The 20,394-nt window shown below is 36.4% G+C and overlaps 2 protein-coding genes across 2 annotated transcripts in view; both read left to right on the top strand.

Moving 5' to 3' along the window:
* The first annotated feature begins 9,033 nt into the window (after positions 1-9,033).
* LOC135085596 (uncharacterized) lies at positions 9,034-9,777 on the top strand. Its single transcript, XM_063980369.1, has one exon. The coding sequence runs from the start codon at positions 9,034-9,036 to the stop codon at positions 9,775-9,777; it is 744 nt and encodes a 247-aa protein (XP_063836439.1).
* Positions 9,778-14,403: 4,626 nt separating this feature from the next.
* The window catches only part of LOC135085654 (uncharacterized), an 85,224-nt gene continuing 79,233 nt past the window's right edge, over positions 14,404-20,394 (top strand). Inside the window, exon 1 of the mRNA XM_063980421.1 lies at positions 14,404-14,534. The gene's annotated coding sequence lies outside the window, so the exon portion shown is untranslated. The remainder of the gene's footprint in view (positions 14,535-20,394) is intronic.

The raw sequence follows: 20,394 nt of genomic DNA, 5'->3' as shown, positions 1-20,394 counted from the left end.
TCATTTGAAGTGTGACACGTAGCCCCATCTTGATGAAACCAAGTGCTCCGGTCATAGCCTTGCGAATCTTGCAGCTTTGAAATCAAAAAGCTTTTCAGCCTACCAGTATAGCGCTCTCAAAAATTAATCATCCTTTCAATGCAATAAACCAATTAAGCAGGGGTGAAATCTCACTGCCTCTAAGAAGCGCTAATCTCATTCCAACAGTCTTCTTTTTGTGGGGTTACCTTATGATCAGAGTATACTCTAATAATCCAAAAACTCTGCAGCATTCATCCATCCTGAATCCATTTCGAGGTAACTCTAACGAAAGTTTTCCAAAATTTTGATGTATGTTGACCGAATGTTGTAAACGTCAATCACATGTACGATAAAATTTATGAAAGAAAGTAAATTTTAAAATAAATTGCACTAAATTTCTTTTAAATTGCAATAGTTAAAGTTCAACAAAAATGAACAGTTTTCGTTTCCTTGAATTTTCAAAAGTGAACTTTCTTCTGGGCCACCCTGTATTATGATATTTCATAAGAGCCTTTAAAATATAGTTTAGATTCGAACACAATTTATTTTACAAACCAATATCAACACGGGCAAAGTCGCAGTCATAACTATTCCATAATTATATGAACAAATAAGTACTTAAACATTATAGTAATTAGTAATACCTACTTTAAGGTCATTTTCTCGTTCTTAGAAGAAATCATCACATACTTCCTTAAATGTTTCTGATTCATACAATATCGGTCAAGGTTCGATGACAAAGGACTTTGTTGCGTAAAAATGAATCAGTTATATTTTATGGAATTTAATTATGAAATGTATACTAATAAAGAGATTATCGCCCGTATCCATAAACATTACTTTGAGGTCTCACAGTGCGCGTGGACGCACAGGGTGACACACGAACCAATCACAGAGCTCTATTCAACGGTGTGCGTTCGATTTGCTGTGTCACTTAAGCAAGCATTGTTTGTGAATGCAGGCATATGGTTTATAGTAGGACTAGTTTCTGAGTGCGGCTTTGTCTTATTAATATAAATAAATAATGTTTTTTATAATGCGAACAGCTAGGGACTGGAATTCGCTGCCTGCTGCTGTCTTTCCCGAAGACGATCCGGGTCTTTTCAAGGCGAGAGTGAATAGGCACTTACAGGGCAGATATGCACCATCCTAGACTGCATCCCGCTTAACACCAGGTGCGATTGTGGTCAAATACCTGCCTTGTTATGTATAAAGAAAAAAAATAAAGAAAGAAAAAGAACAGGCAAATAAAACTCTCCCAGCAAATTAGACTGAGACTAATGATCAAGATTGAGTTTCTTCCGCCACTTCTTCTCAGCACCAGCCCATATTTTGTCCCGGAGTGGTGGTAGGGCAAGCTATATTTGGGACGTGTACAAGTGCCCTGGAACGGGCCTAAGTATTGAATAAATGATATTAATCTTTTAAAAGTTGCAGGAATGCGCAGGCCTCAACCAATCGGGCAATCTGAATTTTTTTGGGGGAGGCCTATGTTCAGCAGTGGACGTCCAGTATCTGAAATGATGATGAGAATTAGTTCCTAATACAGTTAAAATATTTTTTCATCTTTGGTGATATACAAAAAATATGTAGATTGTAAGCTTAACCTTAGCATTAGGTATACTTTATTTGATTTTTTTTTACAGTCATTAGTTTTGTTTCTTTAGTATTTTGACGGCCAGTTGTATTTTTTACTGTTTTATTATTTTATTTACCAATGTGCGAAAACACACAAGGTAGATAAACAAAGGAAATAAGAAAACATTAGGTATACAGGGTGGAAACGTTAAGTGATCTCACTCGATTATTTCTAAACTATACAAGATATCGAAAAACTGATTACTGATTCTGAAAGTGCTTCACAAGCTCTTTCAAACGGTAACAATAATAGGTTGAATAATTAAATGGATCTATCCGAAAATTAAATGTTTCCAGCTTCCATACATTTAGTAAAACCACATAATATTAAAAACTATACACGATATTCAAAAACTAGTTACTGATCCTGAAAGTGCTTCACGAGCTCTATCCAACGATATCAATAATAGGTTACAAAATAAACTGGATCCATTCGAAAATTCAATGTTTCCAGCTTTCATACATTTAGTACAGCCACAGTCATGGCACTCATGTCTTGATAATATAGCAAGTAAAGCCTAAAAACAATGTTTTCTATGAATAATTTTAAATAAGAATGCAATTTACGAGTTTATTTTAAGTGTTTATTATTTAATACTTCTAATATTGTTTGGCTGGCATACATTTAGTATGGAGGCTGAAAACATTTAATTTTCGGATAGATCCAGTTAATTCTGTAACCTGTTATTGGCACCGTTGGATAGAGCTCGTGAAGCACTTTCAAGATCAGTAACTAGTTTTTCGATATCTTGTATAGTTTAGAAATAATCGTATGAGATCACTTATCGTTTCCACCCTGTATACTGCAGTAAAATGCAACTTTGAAGGTAAAAAGAATACATAATATAATTTATTTGTTTATTTATTTGATTAATCGATATGAGTGTTACTTTAGGGTTTTACTTTAAAATAAAATGGATGTCTACCTAAATCATTGCTGTCCTGAATAACCCTCCTTCTGGCGCAGTCGGGTAAAAATTAGGTTAATTTCATATTAAAGTATAGTCCCGCTATTCCCACCTCTCGTTCTCACCGCTGCAACTCCTGTGTAGCCAGGATCTACAGCTTGACCGCCAATAACTCAACCAGTGAAGGTCAAGTTTGTCCCGGGGGAAAGTTAAACTGTCATTGGATCCGCAACGAAATTAATCAGAAGAACATAGGAGGAGTTCGAAGTTAAGGTTTGACTTCCCTCCAGTGCAAAGCGGATGACAGATGAGCATCTAAACATGTCCCAATATAGCTTGCCCTACCACCACTTCGGGACATCATATCGGCTGATGCTGAGAGGTCGGAAGAAACCCAGTCACCTTTTTTGCCTTTGTTTATTTATTTTGCTTCTAAAACCACAGTTTAGGTTATTTATTTGTCAATCATCAAGTGTTTTGTTTTGAAGAATTAAGGACGTAACACACTTATCAACCCGGAAAGGGATCGTAACCGTATCAACTCGAGGCGGTCAGTATTCTTTGTATGAAACTCCATACTGCAACGCACACTTATCCGCACCGTAATGTAAACGCCTCGCGGTTGACGCACGAAAGGCGATGACAGCTCGCGAAGGCGATACGGTGTTGATCCCTTTCCGAGTCGATAAGTCTGCTATGACCTTTAGCATTATAAGCTTCTAATTAAATGACAAATCAATGTTTACGTTGAAACTTATGCAAATAAGTTTTACGACGCTGCCGTCATGATTATTGGGAAAATTTCACTAAGCAACCTTGTAGAGTCCACAGCTGCTCAGATTATCCATTTTTGTTGCATATTGAACTCTATTATAATCGCACAAGATCTTACAGTGTAAAGCTTAATGTGCTCTGGTCCGTAGAGTCACCAATAACTGAGTCACCAGTTCGGCATCTATGTAGGTTTGACAACACTATAGTTTGACCTTGCATCGGTTTTGTTGCTAGCCTAGAGTGAACTTAGAATGAAAGTGCTTTAAGCTTACGTAACGCATCCTGTGGTCTAGAGTTTGGGGTTCGATTCTCAGAATGAACAAAAAATTCGGAAAATCATTGTAATTTTTCGCACTTTGATTGAGACACAACTATGGGTCCTGCGCTGCCAGCATCCAGGTACTGCCCGTGACCTTCATCAGATCGTCGATCCACCTAGTTGATCTGCATCTCACCTGATGGAAAGTGATGATCAGGCCGAAGATGGAAGCAAGCTGCACCCGGAATCCTCAACCACTGAGTAACTGTTCCGCTGCTTTTTCTCAGCACTGGCCAATATGTCCCGAAGCAGTGGCAGGGTTATCCATTTCATTAGTGCCACAATACTGGTCAAAATTGTATAAAATATTCACCAGATTCTGAAAAAAAAATAGCGAAGAGAAACAATGCTGGTTTAAAGTGACACCAACACTGAGTAACTGGCTATCTCCAACTGCCGAAAAATGCTGTTATGGCGACAGACCAGTAGGGCAGTAGTATTAAACGATTCTGAAACGTCAAGTGGCAAAAATCTGAACTAAATAACAGTATAGATAGTAGCGCCCTCTTGTAAATGTCATATCTGGGGTACTTTAGTGTTGTCCAAGTATGGGGTGCGATGGTGAGGGACCTCCTCGTGGTGCACCCTGGGCAACGGCCCCTAGCCTGAGGCGGAGCTGCGGACGAATGTCCAACCAGGACAATAACTCTCGGCTCCGTTTCTTTGGGCTCTGGTGGAAACCGTCTGGTTTTAGTGGGTAGGCCACGCCTTTAGTGGGTAGGCGGGGAGAGTCCCACATAACCCACTCGCCGTCCCCATAGACCAGTAGGGCAAAGCATTTCCCGAACAAAAAAAAAGTGTTGTCGAACTATAAGCCTAGTCCACCTGACTCAGAACGAGTTTACCTATAAGAAAGAATTACTAAGTGGCATATCTTATTTAATTTTGAGGTCAATATTAAGATAATATAAATAAGTCTAGATGCAAAATGTCATGCGTTTAACCTTATGAATGAACCAAAACTAATTTAAATCCTCATTTAAATGAATTCGTTACACTCAGCAATATGCTATTCTGAAAATGTTAATACTATACCATACTGAGTCATAGATCTGTGTGACATCAGGTAATAATAGTGCAGGATCTATATAAATCATAGTTTGACATGTTCGCGAACGTCACTTAGCATCAATGATTACATACTTCTAAACAGGTGACTGCCAATTTCATAATGTAGAATATATTTACATCCACTTATTTACTATCAGGTCATTTAGTCTCCATTGCAGGAGCACGACCCTCTCTACTTTACCAGAGGCAAGAGGATTTGTCCTACATTCCCCACGCTGGCCAGACGGGTTGGGGAGGAGGCCTGATGTTTCGCATATTTGTCCCTTAGTCACCTCTTACGACATCCTATAATGAAATATTGTTGTCAATAGTGACTGAGTTTCTTGCGCTGCTTCTTCTCAGCACTGGCCCATTTATTATCCTGAAGCAGTGTAGGGTTGATACTGTAAGTTCTTTTTAAAAGCCTATTTGCATAAAAATGAGTTTTATAAATTCACTGCCTGCTGCTGTCTTTCCTGAACACTATAATCCGGGCCTCTTCAAGGCAAGAGTGAATAAGCACATACAAGGCGTCTATGTACCATCCTAGACTGCATCTCACTTAACACCAGGTACGATTGCATTCAAATATCTCTGCTCTGCAAAACTAAGATTCTTCCGCTGCTTCTTCTCAGCACTGGCCAATATGTCCCGAAGCAGTGGCAGGGTTATCCATTTCATTAGTGCCACAATACTGGTCAAAATTGTATAAAATATTATCCAGATTCTGAAAAAAAAAATAGCGAAAAGAAAAAATGCTGGTTTAAAGTGGCACCAATAATAAAATGGCTTTTAAACACATTATGCAGAACTAATGGCCAATTTCCAGCACTTATCATTAATGAATAATTTACCATCATATTATTTATGACAATGCCTAAATCTAGATTCATAACTAGGGATGTTATGGATATGTAGTTTTGGTTATGGATACGGTTACGGATAATTTTTTATTTCGGATATCCGAAAGTTTCGGTTACGGTTACGGATATCTGTGCTTTAGAATGCAATTTGCAATAGTTGTCCAACACGGTTCATTCATGGCCGCACACTTTACATCGAATAAAAAGTAATAAAAAAATAAAATTTGCTACTAGATGGCATTATAAAGGTAAATCAGGCCTTTACATATAATGCTATACAAAAAACAATTTAAACTGCCTACATCCGAAACCATCCGAAACTTGTGAATCGGTTACGGTTTCGGATATTTATTATTTTGGATATCCGAAAGTTTCGATTACGGTTACGGATATCCATAACATCCCTGTGACAGACATAAGAGTTCTATATGTCAATAGTTCAGTCGGAGCTATGCGGTCCGCCCACGGCGCGGGTTCGAATCCGGCCGCCAAATGTACCATAAACTTTGGATTAAGATGCGAGACCGGTTGCACCGATGCTTGACGATTGGTTAACTATACTGGTAGAGGCTTGAATTTGTGTATGGTTTTGTATCACGAGGAATAGCATTCGTCAATCATTATTTCAATTCAATTTTAATTGATTACCAAAGATAAGTACGTTTTTAAAATAGGTTACTTGTAAGGCTTTACAAAATAACGTTCAGAACTCGACTCCTACTCGAATATTAATAGGTAGGCGAATATAATCTAACTATACCTACCTTGTTGATGAAATAAAGATTTGATTTATTTATTTTATTGATTGTATAATCTGAATAGGTCGTATTTTGTGACAAAAATGTAAAGCCTGAAAGCTCTTTCTTCCCGTTTGCTAAAATTTGCTATCGACTTATCCAAATTTTGTGGTAACAGCGAATTTAGCTCAATTAGGTACCTAACAGCTCCTTAGTTAGCCACCTTAGTTATTTTCTCGTTTAAATATTGTTTTACAAATACCTCTGCAAGTAGTATATTTAGTTAAACTTTAAATAATGTTACGAACGAGTTACTTATCGAATGGTAGTGCAACCCGCCCGACTCTTCAGTAATTTATTCTTTAGAATAAAGTTCACTTGTCATGTGAAATGAGTCAGTAATGGCCACCATATATTTACTGGACTTGGAAGTCCCAGGATCCGGGATATTTATAGTTCACGGCACATCAAGCTACCCATTGTTGTTCTAAAATAGCACTTAATACGATTCCATAAGATGCCACAGTGTTAAACTCGATATGAACCAGTCAGCGTCAAATTTGTGACACCCAAAGTAGCCAAAAAGTTCGCAACACGTCTTTGTTACAATGAGGGCTATCGTTTTAGCGCTCACCAGTTAGCGCCACTGTAGAGTAAGGTCCTGTCACTTGCTAGTAGCGAAGACAGTGGCACCAACTGGTGAGCGCTAAAGTGGTAGGAGGACTATCGCATTTGCACTCATCAAGATGGCGCCACTGTAGAGTAAGGTCCTGTCAATCGCCAGGGGTGCCAACTGTTAAGTATAAAAACGATAGCCCTCATTGGAATAAGGTTGTGTTGTCAACTTTTTGGCCACTTTAGGTGTTACTATTTGACTTGACTGTACTATGTAATTTATTAGGATAATTAATGTTGGTTTGCTTGGATTAAAATCTACACTATTATTATAAAGAGGAAAGATTTCATTACTTGTTTGTAAATAATAGGTTCCAAAACTACTGGACCGATTTGGGAAATTCTTTTACCATTAGAATCCTAAATTATTTCTGAAGAACATAGGCGGTACAAAGTTCGCGGGGGTAGCTATTAGGTAGGTACAATAATGTTTTTTATAGTTGAGTAGGTTCGTTCGTTCGTTTCAGCCAAATGCCGTCCACTGCTGGACAAAGGCATCCTCCAAGGTTTTCCACAATGAACGGTCCTGCGCTGCCCGCATCCAGGCTCTTCCCGCGACCTTTACCAGATCGTCGGTCCACCTAGTAAAGTAACCGACATAGCTGGCAGAATTGCTAAAATCAAGTAGCAGTGGGCGGGGCACATAGCTCGTAGAGACGATGGCCATTGGGGCAGGAAAGTCCCCGAATGGCGACCACGGGGAAGACGTAGCGTGGACAGTTGAGTAAATTTCCCAGAGGATATTTTTAGTTCAGCTCAATTTGAGGAAGATGTTGATTATTTAATTTGTTTTAATAGCTCTAATAAAGGCTCATTTGGATAGATACCTATTGATCTAAGACTCGATTTGAAATGCCTATCTTTTTAGGTAAAACCTTGGGGTAAAATCTATTTTGACAAATTACAGGAAAATCAATCAATTGCTTTTGACCAAAAACTGTTCATTTGGTTTCTTTAAATGTTAAGTTTTATGATTTAATGAGAAAATCTACTAATTTGACAAAGATAGAACGAAATTGTCTGTAACCTATCTTTTTCTACCATTTTTTGGTATTTACACAAAAAAAAATCCATTGTTTCTTAACCTTTCTATATTAGTGGTTGTATTAATAATAGGTAAAAAAAAACATATTTATTCAAAGGTCAACTTTTTAAAATTTATATGGTCATGATCGAGCCATTGTTATGGAATAACCTGAATAAAATTATTTTGCATTTTATTAGGTACTATGAAAAAGCCTTATAGTCATAACAAGCGAACCGGCCCGGTTTTGCATGGGCACAAATAGGCTAGTTTCCTAAAAAAAACTTTTAGTCCGTCAATTACGTTATAAAAAATATTGGACAGAGATTTTTGATGTGTCAATCAAACAAGTAATTACGAAGTTATGATGGGTTGAACTTCCGCATGACGTCACAAATTGCTCCCCTCTAAGCAATCCTTGACGTCACGGGTCTCTTTTGAACTTTGGCGCCCTTTTTCTCTTTCAATTTTCAATACATAGTTTGAAAAAGTAAAAAATACAAGTAGAATATTTTGTGATAACATAACCGACGGACTCATTCAAACTCTTGCTTTTTTACCCAGGAAACATCCCTATTATAATACAACAAAACATTCCTCTTGAATTACTCTCCCTATAGCTAAAAATTACATTAAGATCCATTGCGTAGTTTAAATCTAAGCGTAGAGATTGCGGGAGTAACTTTGGTATACATATTCTATGTAGGGTCCGGTTCCGGCTGTCAAAGTGAAAAGTCGCATATTCTTGTCGGAGCAAATATTATTTCCATTTAACGCTTAAACCAACTAAAAGTGCGCCGTACAGTGAAGAACGCCGAAATAAGTGCACGCCAGTGATAATTACGATACTAAATCACAAAAAACAACGCGCTATCTCGCCACAAATAACACAAAACAAAAGTGAAAAAGTGAGGTTATACGCCATAGACAACTATCGTTGTTTTTTAAACTGTCACTGCAAGTGTCAATACCAACTGCTAGAAAACAAAATACGTTCGGAAACGAGCTCAAAAGTAAAGTGACCATGAGTGACCATAACCAGTTCCAAAAGCTCTTTGATAAAATCAAAATAGAGATGCAAAACCAAACCAAAGACATATTGTCTCAGATGGACGAAAAGCTATCACCGATTAAACAAGAATTAGAAGAATTACGATTGGAAAATTTACAATTGAAAGATAAATTAAAGAGTATAGAAAAACATCATAAGAAAAACAACATCATCATACATGGCCTAGAAGAAGGAGATCTACCCGAAAATGATCTACTAACAGAAATCAAAGAAAAATTCAAGACAAGCTTGGATATTTCCTTAGAAGACCGAGACATTAATAAAATAATGCGATTAGGAAAAAAAGATTTAGAAAAAAGTAGACCACGTCCAGTGTTGATCGAGTTTGTTAACAATTGGAAGAAAAACCAAATTATGAAAAATAAAAAGCACCTCAAAGATATATTTGCAACAGAAGATTACCCTAAAGATGTGCTTCAAAAAAGGAAACAGCTGCTGGAGCTAATGCATACGGAACGAAGCAAGGGAAATTACGCAGTGATTATCTACGACAAACTAATAATCAAAGAGAACAACACCAGACAAGAAAAAAGGAAACGAGGACCATCAAGCACTCCTCCTCCTCCTCAAGAGCAGGAAAAACCTCAAAAACAGCACTTGAAAAAAGCAATGAAAACTAACGCCTTCGACGGCTTAATGAGAAACAGAAATAACCTCACCCCTACACAAGCTTCAACTTCAAACTCGTCCAGCTAGGAAAGAATCATCAGCCACCGGAAGAACACCAGTAATAAAACCAATGACAGGAAAAACAACCCAACATTCCCCAACCCGGCTGGTCCCCGTGGGGAATTAGACCATCACCCTCCACCTCCAATTAAAAAGTCAACGACACCGAACAATCGTCTTACAGTTTGTACCTACAATGTTAGATCTCTGTCCTCAACAGAAAGATACCTAGAACTTATCAATGCCTTGGAAAACGTCAATTTCGACATACTTGGTTTAGCTGAAGTAAGAAGAATGGGCTGCAGTATAGACGAATACGAGAATCACATTCTTTGCTATATCGGAGAAACTAAAGGTCTGCACGGTGTGGGCTTTCTAGTGAAAAAAGCTCTCAAGAAATACTTCACAAACTTCACAGGAATATCAGAAAGAGTGGCTTTGCTGACGCTTAATATTGAGGGATCTGAAATCTCAATAATACAGACCTACGCCTCCACTGAAAGATCAAGCAACGAAGAACTGGAAGAATTTTACAAGGATCTAGGCAAAGCTCATTCTATAGCGAGTGGCACAATATTGGTTATTGGCGACTTCAACGCAAAAATAGGACAACCAAAACCTGAAGAAAACCTAATAATGGGAAAATATGGATATGGAGTCCGAAATGAACGAGGAGAACGTCTTCTTGAATACGCAAAAGAATACAAATTGGCAATAACAAATACCTTCTTTAAGAAAAAAGCAAGCAAAAGATGGACCTGGACCTCACCAGACTTCAAATACAGAAACGAAATAGACTACATACTAACTAATAGACCGAAACAAATAACTAATATAGAGGTTCTAACAAACACAGGGTTTCCATCAGATCACAGAATGGTGAGATCCACGATACTTCTATGCGGCTCCAAAAAAAGCAGAAAGGGTTTTGTAGCACCAGTAAAGCTACCCAAGACCGAAGAGGAAATACAATTCTACACTGGAAAACTTAAGTCAAAGTTGAAGGAAATTAACTTAACCAGCGAAACTAGCGTCCAAGCATACTATGACCAAATAACCAAAGCTATAACAAACAGTTTAAAATCAGAAAAAACAGCAAAAACATCATATTATAACAAAATACTAAGTGAAAATACAAGAGAACTAATCAAGAAGCGAACAACACTAATCAATATTAAACCAAAATCCAAAATAATTAAAACAGAATTAAGCAATCTATTCAAATCTACCAACAAATCTATCAAGAGAGACTATAGGCAACATAGGAAAGAAGTTATAGAGAGAAACCTTAAACAATACAGAAGCACAAAAAGAGCATACAAACAATTAAATATGCATAAAACCTGGATACAAAAATTAGACAGTAAAACACAAGTAACCAAATCCAGAAAAGAAGTCTTAGAAACAGCTACAACCTACTACAAGGATCTTTACAAACGACAAACCAAACAGACATCTAACCAAGAACAAGCAACTTCCATCAACGGAGACGAAGAGGTGCAGCCATTAGAACAACGTGAAATATTTAACCAGATAAAACTACTAAAATCTGAAAAAAGTCCCGGCCCAGACGGCATAAACAATGAGGTAATAAAGCTGGGATCGGAAGTCTTAACCGGGCATATCACAAAGCTCTATAACATGGTTCTGCAGACGGAAGAAATACCTCAACAATGGTGCTCATCAGACATCATTCTGCTATATAAAAAAGGGAGCCCTCTTGACGTGGGCAACTACAGACCGATCAGTTTGCTAGCTAGCTTATACAAACTATTCACCTCATTAATACTCAAACGATTAACACCTAAAATCGACAGCAAACAACCTATAGAACAGGCAGGCTTCCGGTCTGGGTTTTCTACAACTGACCACATACACACTCTAGAACAGGTAATAGAGAAATACAAAGAATTCAATAAACCTTTATATGTGGCATTTATAGATTACTGCAAAGCCTTCGACAGCATAAGCCACAATTCTATCTGGGAAGCACTTACATCATGCGACATAGATTGTAAATACATAAGAATATTACGTAATATATACTCGAACTCTATCAGCCGAGTGAAACTGGAGAGCAGAGGAGATGAGATCAAAATAGAAAGAGGAGTAAGACAAGGTGACCCTCTATCTCCTAAGTTGTTTATCGCCGTCCTGGAGAATATATTTAAAACCCTAGATTGGAAACAAAAAGGAATAAAAATCGAAAACTGCTATCTCAGCCATTTAAGATTCGCCGATGACATCGTGATTTTCTCAGAGACACAAACGCAGTTGAAGAATATGATATGCGAACTGGCAGAAGAAAGCATAAAAACAGGTTTAACTATGAACATGTCAAAGACAAAAATAATGACGAACAGTCTCAAAACACCAACATGGGTACATGGAAAATGCATAGAATATGTCGAGGACTACATATACCTGGGAAAACAGGTCTCATTCAACAAAGATAGCAACGAAGAGGAAATTAGCAGAAGGATAAACATCACCTGGAAAAAGTTCTGGTCGCACAAAGAGATCCTGAAAGGCAACTATAGCTTGCACCTGAAAAGAACCGTAGTCGAAACCTGCCTACTACCATGCTTATTATACGGGAGCCAAACTTGGGTGTACCAGACCAAAAATAGAGCAAAAATAGAATCATGTCAACATGCGATGGAGAGGAGCATTCTGAAAATAAGAAAAATTCAAAAAATCAGAAACAACAAAATTAGACAACAAACAAAACTAACAGATGCCCTCCAAAAAGCTTTAAAACTAAAATGGCAGTGGGCTGGACACCTAGCAAGGTACAAAGATAGAAGATGGACTATAACATCAACAGAATGGAAGGGACCGAAGGGGAAGAGGAATGTTGGGAGACCCAAAGATAGGTGGGCTGATGATATAATGAGAGTAGCGGGAGAAAATTGGCTCGACCTAGCCCAGGACAGGAAGAAATGGAGCGGAATGGAGGAGGCTTTTGCCCATACAGGGGTGCCACAAGAGCGAAGACAAATGCTTCTAACTTAATATTTAAAATTGTAAACTTGTGGAAATAAAAGCTTTTTATTATTTATTACATATTCTATGTGAAGAAGATTTTTAATTCGCTCGCTAGTTTCAGCTAAATGACGTCCACTGCTGGACAAAGGCCTCCCTCAAGGATTTCCATAACGACCGGTCCAGCGCTGTCCGCATCCAGGTGCTTCTTGCGACCTTCACCAGATGTATTTTAATTACTTTCACCAAATATTAGGTACAGGTATTTAACAGTACAAACCTTCACCAGATGTATTTTACATTCTCCAAATATTAGGTACAGATATTAATCAGTATTCAGTATAAATAAAGAAGATCATTATTATGTTTTCATGTTAAAAGAACGAGTTTTGTTCAATGTTTAAGGCCACCTAAACTAGATGGCGCTAGCTGCATCAAAAGGTAAATTGTGGATATTATCGTAAAACTTTATTACCTCGATCTTCAAATCAAATCAAAAAATCAAATCAAAAATGTTTTATTCGTTAACAAACCAACTTTTACAAAAATTGTGGTGACATACCTAGTAAGTAAAAGTATACCTGTATCAGGTAGTCACCGCCCATTCAGACAGTGCTAGATCTTTTAGTTTTTTACTAACATATTTGCAATATTCTATTTGATATCAATGTAAATTTAATTTCATTAGACTCTGCCAATCTTTCAACCACTTAATCGCGAAAAGTTGTCATCAATTTAGGTGGTCTTATCGCTGTAAAGAGATTTCTGCCAGATAAATTAGGACATTGGGTTATTTCAAGCTACCATGAGTAGGTATAATATTTGAATTAATTGGTGTGTCCTAGTATATCTAATTAATGAAAAAGGGATAATTTTTATGATTACCTACATTAAATGACAAAAATCCATATCAATCTACGAGTTTGTAAACCCTTGAAAAAGAATGACTGAATTCCTTGAGCTGCTTCTACTCAGTATTATTTATTCAGTATTATCCCTAAGAATGATTAAAATTATACTAACAAGGGTCAAAGCGCTTTGCAAAAGTCTAATTGCAAAGAATGCGTGACTTTTGTGAGTTTTACATTTAAACACACTTTAGTCGGATAAGTACTTAATTTTCACTTAAATTGACCATAAATATTATATTAATTGATTTTTATTGATCGTAACTTATACATTGAGACAGTTTTCACCTTTCTTCAGTGATTTCCACACCATATTATCCCCGAAAGGTTATTCCCAAAGCTCCACGACTCTATTCTTCTTTTCCCACATCAACGAACATAAATATGGCTTTAATGATGATGATGACTATGATTATGAATAAGAATCGGGACTATTCCCATCTCTCGTTCCCACCGCTGCAACTCCTGTGTAGTCAGGATCTACAGCTTGACCGCCAACCCAACCAGTGAAGGTCAAGTTTGTCCCGGGGGAAAGTTAAACTGTCATTGGACAAACGAAATTAATCAGAAGAACATAGGAGTTCGAAGTTAAAGTTTGACTTCCCTTCATTGCAAAGGGATGACATGGAAGTTGAACCATAATTTCGAACTATGATTATGAAGTTTCCTCCCCGAAAGTCCGGGGTTTTTTCCCAAACGCTCACGCGAGGTCAAACCTGCCTCGCTATATAAGCGCTTGTCTCATCCTCCAGCGTTTTGTTGTCACACAGACTTGTTGGTGTTTCGAAAAACGGTGACGTCACGAAAATTTTAAATACGAACGCGTTCGGCTCGCAAGTTTCAGTGCGTGGTGCGATCTAGTGAAGTGACTACGTGGTGCTTATAGTCGATGTGAGTTATTTTTTATTTATTTTATTTAATTTAGTGCAGTGACGGTTGATGACAGTGAATTTTTAATTTAGGGAAAATAAGTCAGCGGATATTTTTGGAAATTAATTGTTTTGGAAAGTGCGTCTTTTGGAAAAAATTATGCAATTAAAATTAGTAGGAAGAAATACAAATTAGAGAAAATAAATTAATTCAAATATTACATAAAGATTTTAAATTGTTTTGAAAACAAGTGCACTTATTTTTTAAACATAACATAATTATAAAACTAACTAAACATAATATTATTATAGTACTTTGTTTAATTCAATAAGTTTCATTATTTGTTAATCTGTGTGCGAAATATTAAATTAATATAATTTAAAAGTGTCAATAGTAAGTCAAAGTTACGCCGCATGACTAAAAATCACGTCTAACCATCTGCCTTTTAAAATAATATAAGATTGTTTTCAATATACAAATAAACACAATTAAAATTATAAAAAATAATTCGCAGTTTATATTGCTTATTAATTTCACAATATTACAAATAAGTTTCAAACCTAATTTATTTAAACTACAGTTATTATTTTAACCAAAAGTATATTCTCTTAACGTGTTATATTATATTATTTCAAAGTATTTAAATAAAATAGTTATAAACAAGAACCTAAAATTAACATGAAATGAATTTTTGGAAGTCACTTGCTCGTTGAAGTCTTTTGTACGACGTTTCTCAGTTCAAGGAGAAAAAACATATTTTGAAACATTTTTGTATTAATAATGTGTGCTCGTGAATTAATACTTAAATATTTGTCTTCGAGGAACTTTATACAATATGCAATTTATTTTGTTAATCACATTTGTTTTACACATCTTAGTTTTTAAATAAATTGAAAAAACTAAGTGTAAAAGATTTTTTTTTGGAAATTTAATTGTTTTGGAAAGTGCGTCTTTTGGAAAAATTAAGATGAATGATTAAAATCTAACTGCTTAGTGGGAATCGAACCCACGACCTTTCGCTTGCCTGCGACTGCTCTTCCATCTGACCCATCGTGGTTTCGATTTCCACCTTAGACAGTTAGATTTTTTCAGGTTATTTTAAAAATTTTGATCGAAAGAGATTCTTAACGCCATAAAAATAACTGTCTTTCTTAGTGTTAAATACCTATAAACGAATTCTAATATTAAACACTAGCCTCCTTATTAATAAAAAGTTACACCTACGATGAACACTGGATTAAAATGTCATTTCCATACTAAATGACAATTAAAGCCAGAGTTCAACTAGGTCGTAACATTTATTAATAAGGGGGTAGAAGTTGTGAAATTACTATAGAATCCGCACAAACGTCAATCCAAATATGATAATGATTTTAAATTGACCCGATCAGGAATTGAACCCTGGTACTTAAACGTTTTGAAAATGAGACTGGAATTTTTCGCACACATTTAGTACTGAAAATCTTGTGAAAATGGAAGTCTTTGAAAAAATCGTACTAATTCGAGTTTCAGATAAGCCATCTGCGGTAGCGGGTTTGATTCCCGTGGGTAGCAAGTGCTACTGCGATGAGCACGAACATTAATTGATTTTAACACTTTATAGATCAATTCTAGTACATTTATTTTTTTAAGGGCCGATTTTTCAATCGTCAGATATCTTTTAACTGATGAATAAACTTGTCATTTTGACATATTTTCCATACCGAAACTGTCAATGTGCCAAATTATTCTTCAGTTAAAAGTTATCCGACGATTGAAAAATCAGCCCTAAGTACATTACATAATACTTTTCCATTAAAGAACAAACTCTACTTATCTAGGGTTAGGTAATTATTAGGTTACTAATTTAAAATTAGTGAAACAGTTTGATTATTTTATATACTTATTTCAAGAGTTTGCAGCTTTTGTATTATTAGTGTAAATAATAGTGCAACACTGAAGTTTCGAAACAACATGTAGGTACGTACAGGTATATGTAGTCGTCATGCAAAATTGGAACGATGTCTAGCCTTCAATGATTCTCATTTATTTAATTCAATAACCAACTTATTGACTATTATTACTGTAATTTATTTAATACAAATTATATTATTACAACTATATTATTACAACTGTAAACATTATGCTAAATTCATATCCTTTTTTGATATGAAAGAAAATAAAAGTGTTGTACTCATATTTTATTTCGCAAAATCTCTTGAATGATTCATTTTAGTATCAATTTTAATACGTAACTTAATTGATATCGCCGAATTATTATAATTATCTACGAAATTCTGAACTAGCATAGTTGAATCTAATTTACATCTGACTTTTTGACACTAAAAAGTATGTCAGTCGGTAAAAAGTGGTGACATTTGGTAAGTTCTCGGTCAGTTTTATTGGAAAACTAGCGACCGCCCGCGACTTCGTACGCGTGGATCCTGTTTTACCCCCTTAGGGGTGGAGTTTCGTAAAATCCTTTCTTAGCGGATGCCTACGTCATAACATCTACCTGCATGCCAAATTTCAGCCCGATCCGTCCAGTGGTTTGGGCTGTGCGTTGATAGATCACTATGTCAGTCAGTCAGTCACCTTTGAGTTATAGATTGTTTTATTTTTATCCTCAAAAAGAAAGCTCTTTAGATTATAGTAGGTACTCTTGAATGGTTCAAGGAAACGAGATTAATTGTTTAAATATTCTTAATTCATCATCATCAGTCATTTAGTCTCCACTGCAGGAGCACGACTTCAATTGACCAGAGGCAAGAGGATTTGTCCTACACTCCCCACGCTGGCCAGACGGGTTGGGGAGGCCTGATGCTCGCATGTTTGTCCCTTAGTCGCCTCTTACGACATCTACGGGAAGAGTGGGGGTGGTCTTATTCTAACCTGAAGGCACCACAGGTCATAATTATGCGAGCAGCTGGCCTCCCCAACCCGTCTGGCCAGCGTGGGGAGTGTAGGACAAATCCTCTTGCCTCTGGTCAATTAGAGGGTCGTGCTCCTGCAGTGGAGACTTCATGACCTGATGATTATGATGAATGAATAGTATTGCGTTTAGGATGGAGATTTTGAATGAATTCTATTGCGTTTGAAGTTTTACCAATAAAATCAAACTCTACGTTACCGCGAATTGTTATTCGACAAAATTATACAAATCTTAAGTTTATTTTGTACAATTTACATAACTCAACCACTCGGTATCCGGGATGACGTCACTTGGCGAGTGACACGCACAAAATCGACTTTGACACTATCGTAATAAGGTGTATTTTGTGACGACAGTTTTGCTATCTACGATTGGAATACATAAGTTTCGTTATTTATTGGGCAAGAGGATTATTTTTTAGGAAAATCTTATTTAATGTCTATATATTATGCACAGACTAGTATAAATAAATAAATTGCCTAAACATTCCTAAAAAGCGCCATCAAGTCCAAAAACTAGGCAAAAATTCATGAAATAATTCATTGAAAAGGAGGCTGACAATAGTGACTGAGATTCTTGCGCTGCCTCTTCTCAGCACTGGCCCATTTATTGTCCCGAAGCAGTGGTAGGGTTAATACTGGGACGTGTAAAGTGCTTTTTTAAAGCCTATTTGCATAAATAAATGAGTTTTAAATAAGGATTACAAGGTCACCTCATTTAGCGCTTGGAAATTTCTTCCAGCCTTTAATTACTAGTTTTAGTAAACATATTATTTGAACAAAGCATATGCTATTAAAAGTAACGTAACATACTCAGAAACGGTCATAAAGTATGTATATTTTAGCATAGCAAAGCAAATATATTTTGACACATTCATACGCGTTGGGTAAGCTGGGACTTTAAGACTTTGTGTGTGTAAGCTGGAATTACTTGTAGCATAATAAGACGAAAGACTCCCACCCATATCTCAGGCAGTTAAGAAGCGCTAAACCTATAGTTTAAAACACTTTTTCAGGGCACTTATACACGTCCTAAATGTCTTATGCCCGTTTTCACCATCAATTCCTAATTTTTAAGTGACCCCTATGGTACTCGTAACTCATAACAAAAATTTTGTTTTCATTTGGGTCACTTTTTAAAAATTAGTGTTCGATGGTGGAAACGGGCATTATTCTATCACTTCTGGACAAAAAAGCTGGTGCTAAGAAGTGTTGAAACAAACTTATTTGTTTGGACAAAATCAAAAATCAAAATCAAAATCAAAATCAAAAAATATTTATTCAGTTTAGACCACAAGTGGCACTTATGAACGTCAATAGAAAATAATAAAAAAAGAAAAGGTAGCCCTTATGGGGCACTTTACATGTCTCCTTATCTTTTGGGCCCTACCAGCGCTTCGAGACAAACATATGGCAAGTGCTGAGAAGAAACGCCGGAACAAACTCAGTCACCACTTATTGCCAGGAATTATCTAACGGTAAGAATAGTCAAATTTAAGTACATCAAATATGTGCAGACTGAACTGACCACGCATCCTTGTCATCAATATAGTCTCGAACCTTGTAGTACCCTTTGGACATAAGGGTATTTTTTATATGTATCTTAAATTTGTTTATTGGCAATTCGACAAGGTTGTGTGGTATTTTGTTAAATATGGTAATACATTTCCCCAAGAATGAATTACCTATCTTATGCAACCTAAATGATGGAACAGCAAGTTTATTCTTATGTCTCGTGTTAAATGAGTGGACGTCACTTTTCTTAGTAAATAAATGTATATGTTTACGGACATACATAATGTTATCAAATATGTATTGCGAAGCCACAGTCAATATATTGATTTCTTTAAAAACTTCTCTAAGCGAGTCACGTGGTTTAAGACCGTATATTGCCCGAACAGCTCTTTTCTGTAAAATGAAAATTGATTCTATGTCTGCTGCTGAGCCCCACAGTAAAAGACCATAAGACATAATACTATGAAAATAACTAAAATATACAAGCCTTGCTGTTTCAACATCAGTCAAGTTTCTGATCTTTCTCACCGCAAAGGCAGCTGAACTAAGTCTTCCCGCCAAGGCAGCAATATGGGGGCCCCATTGTAATTTACAGTCTAGGACAATAATTAGAAATTGTTACCTCATCATCATCAGTTTTGACCATCCCAACCCCTTGCTTGATAATCCTTTTAGGGTAGCTGCCAAAGCCACGATGACCCAAACTTCATGATGCACTAATATCTTACCTATGTGGGTGGGACAAACTTTCAGCTTTTATAAAATAACGTAGGTCTGGCAATACTAGCTCTTAGGCGAGTTGCACCACCTAACTTTGACCGTAACTTTAACGATAACCGGTGATTTTTATATAGAGTTTGACAGACTTTTGATTTTTGTTAAAGTTAAAGTAAGATGTTGCAATTAACCCAGCCTTACGCCCGTATTCACAAACGATGCTTGATTAAATGAAGCAGCAAATCGAACGTACAGCGTTGAATAGAGCTGTGTGATTGGTTCTTGTGTCACCCTGTGCATCCACGCGCCTCACGACCTCATAGTAATGTTTGTGAGGGCGTTAGTCTATGTGCTTTCGTGAAAACGTAATTTTTTTTACATAGACCGACGTCTTTTAAATATCATTTTAAAATGCATTGAAGAACCTACCTCAATACAATTTCTCAAAAGATTTATCAACATTACAAATGCAACTGACCTTTACATATGGCTTGTATTTAGAAATGTCATACAGAATTGATGAGTCGAATTCGCCACGGCCATACAAACGATGTTAATCCTTCAATTATGTGGATTAGTGATGTCAACGGTCAAGTCGATTTGGTAATATCGATAGAATCATAATTGGCAAATAAAAATATATCGTGAATAATTTTTAAGAGGATAAAAAATATACGTTTACACAGAAAAGATATTGATTCGTATTACAAAATAAAACTGTTAAAAATATTTTTTTAAG

The sequence above is a fragment of the Ostrinia nubilalis genome, chromosome 29 (assembly GCF_963855985.1).
Source record: "Ostrinia nubilalis chromosome 29, ilOstNubi1.1, whole genome shotgun sequence".
Taxonomy (NCBI): Eukaryota; Metazoa; Arthropoda; class Insecta; order Lepidoptera; family Crambidae; genus Ostrinia; species Ostrinia nubilalis.
Note: the sequence above shows the minus strand (reverse complement) of the source record. Positions and strands in the feature narration are given on the sequence as shown.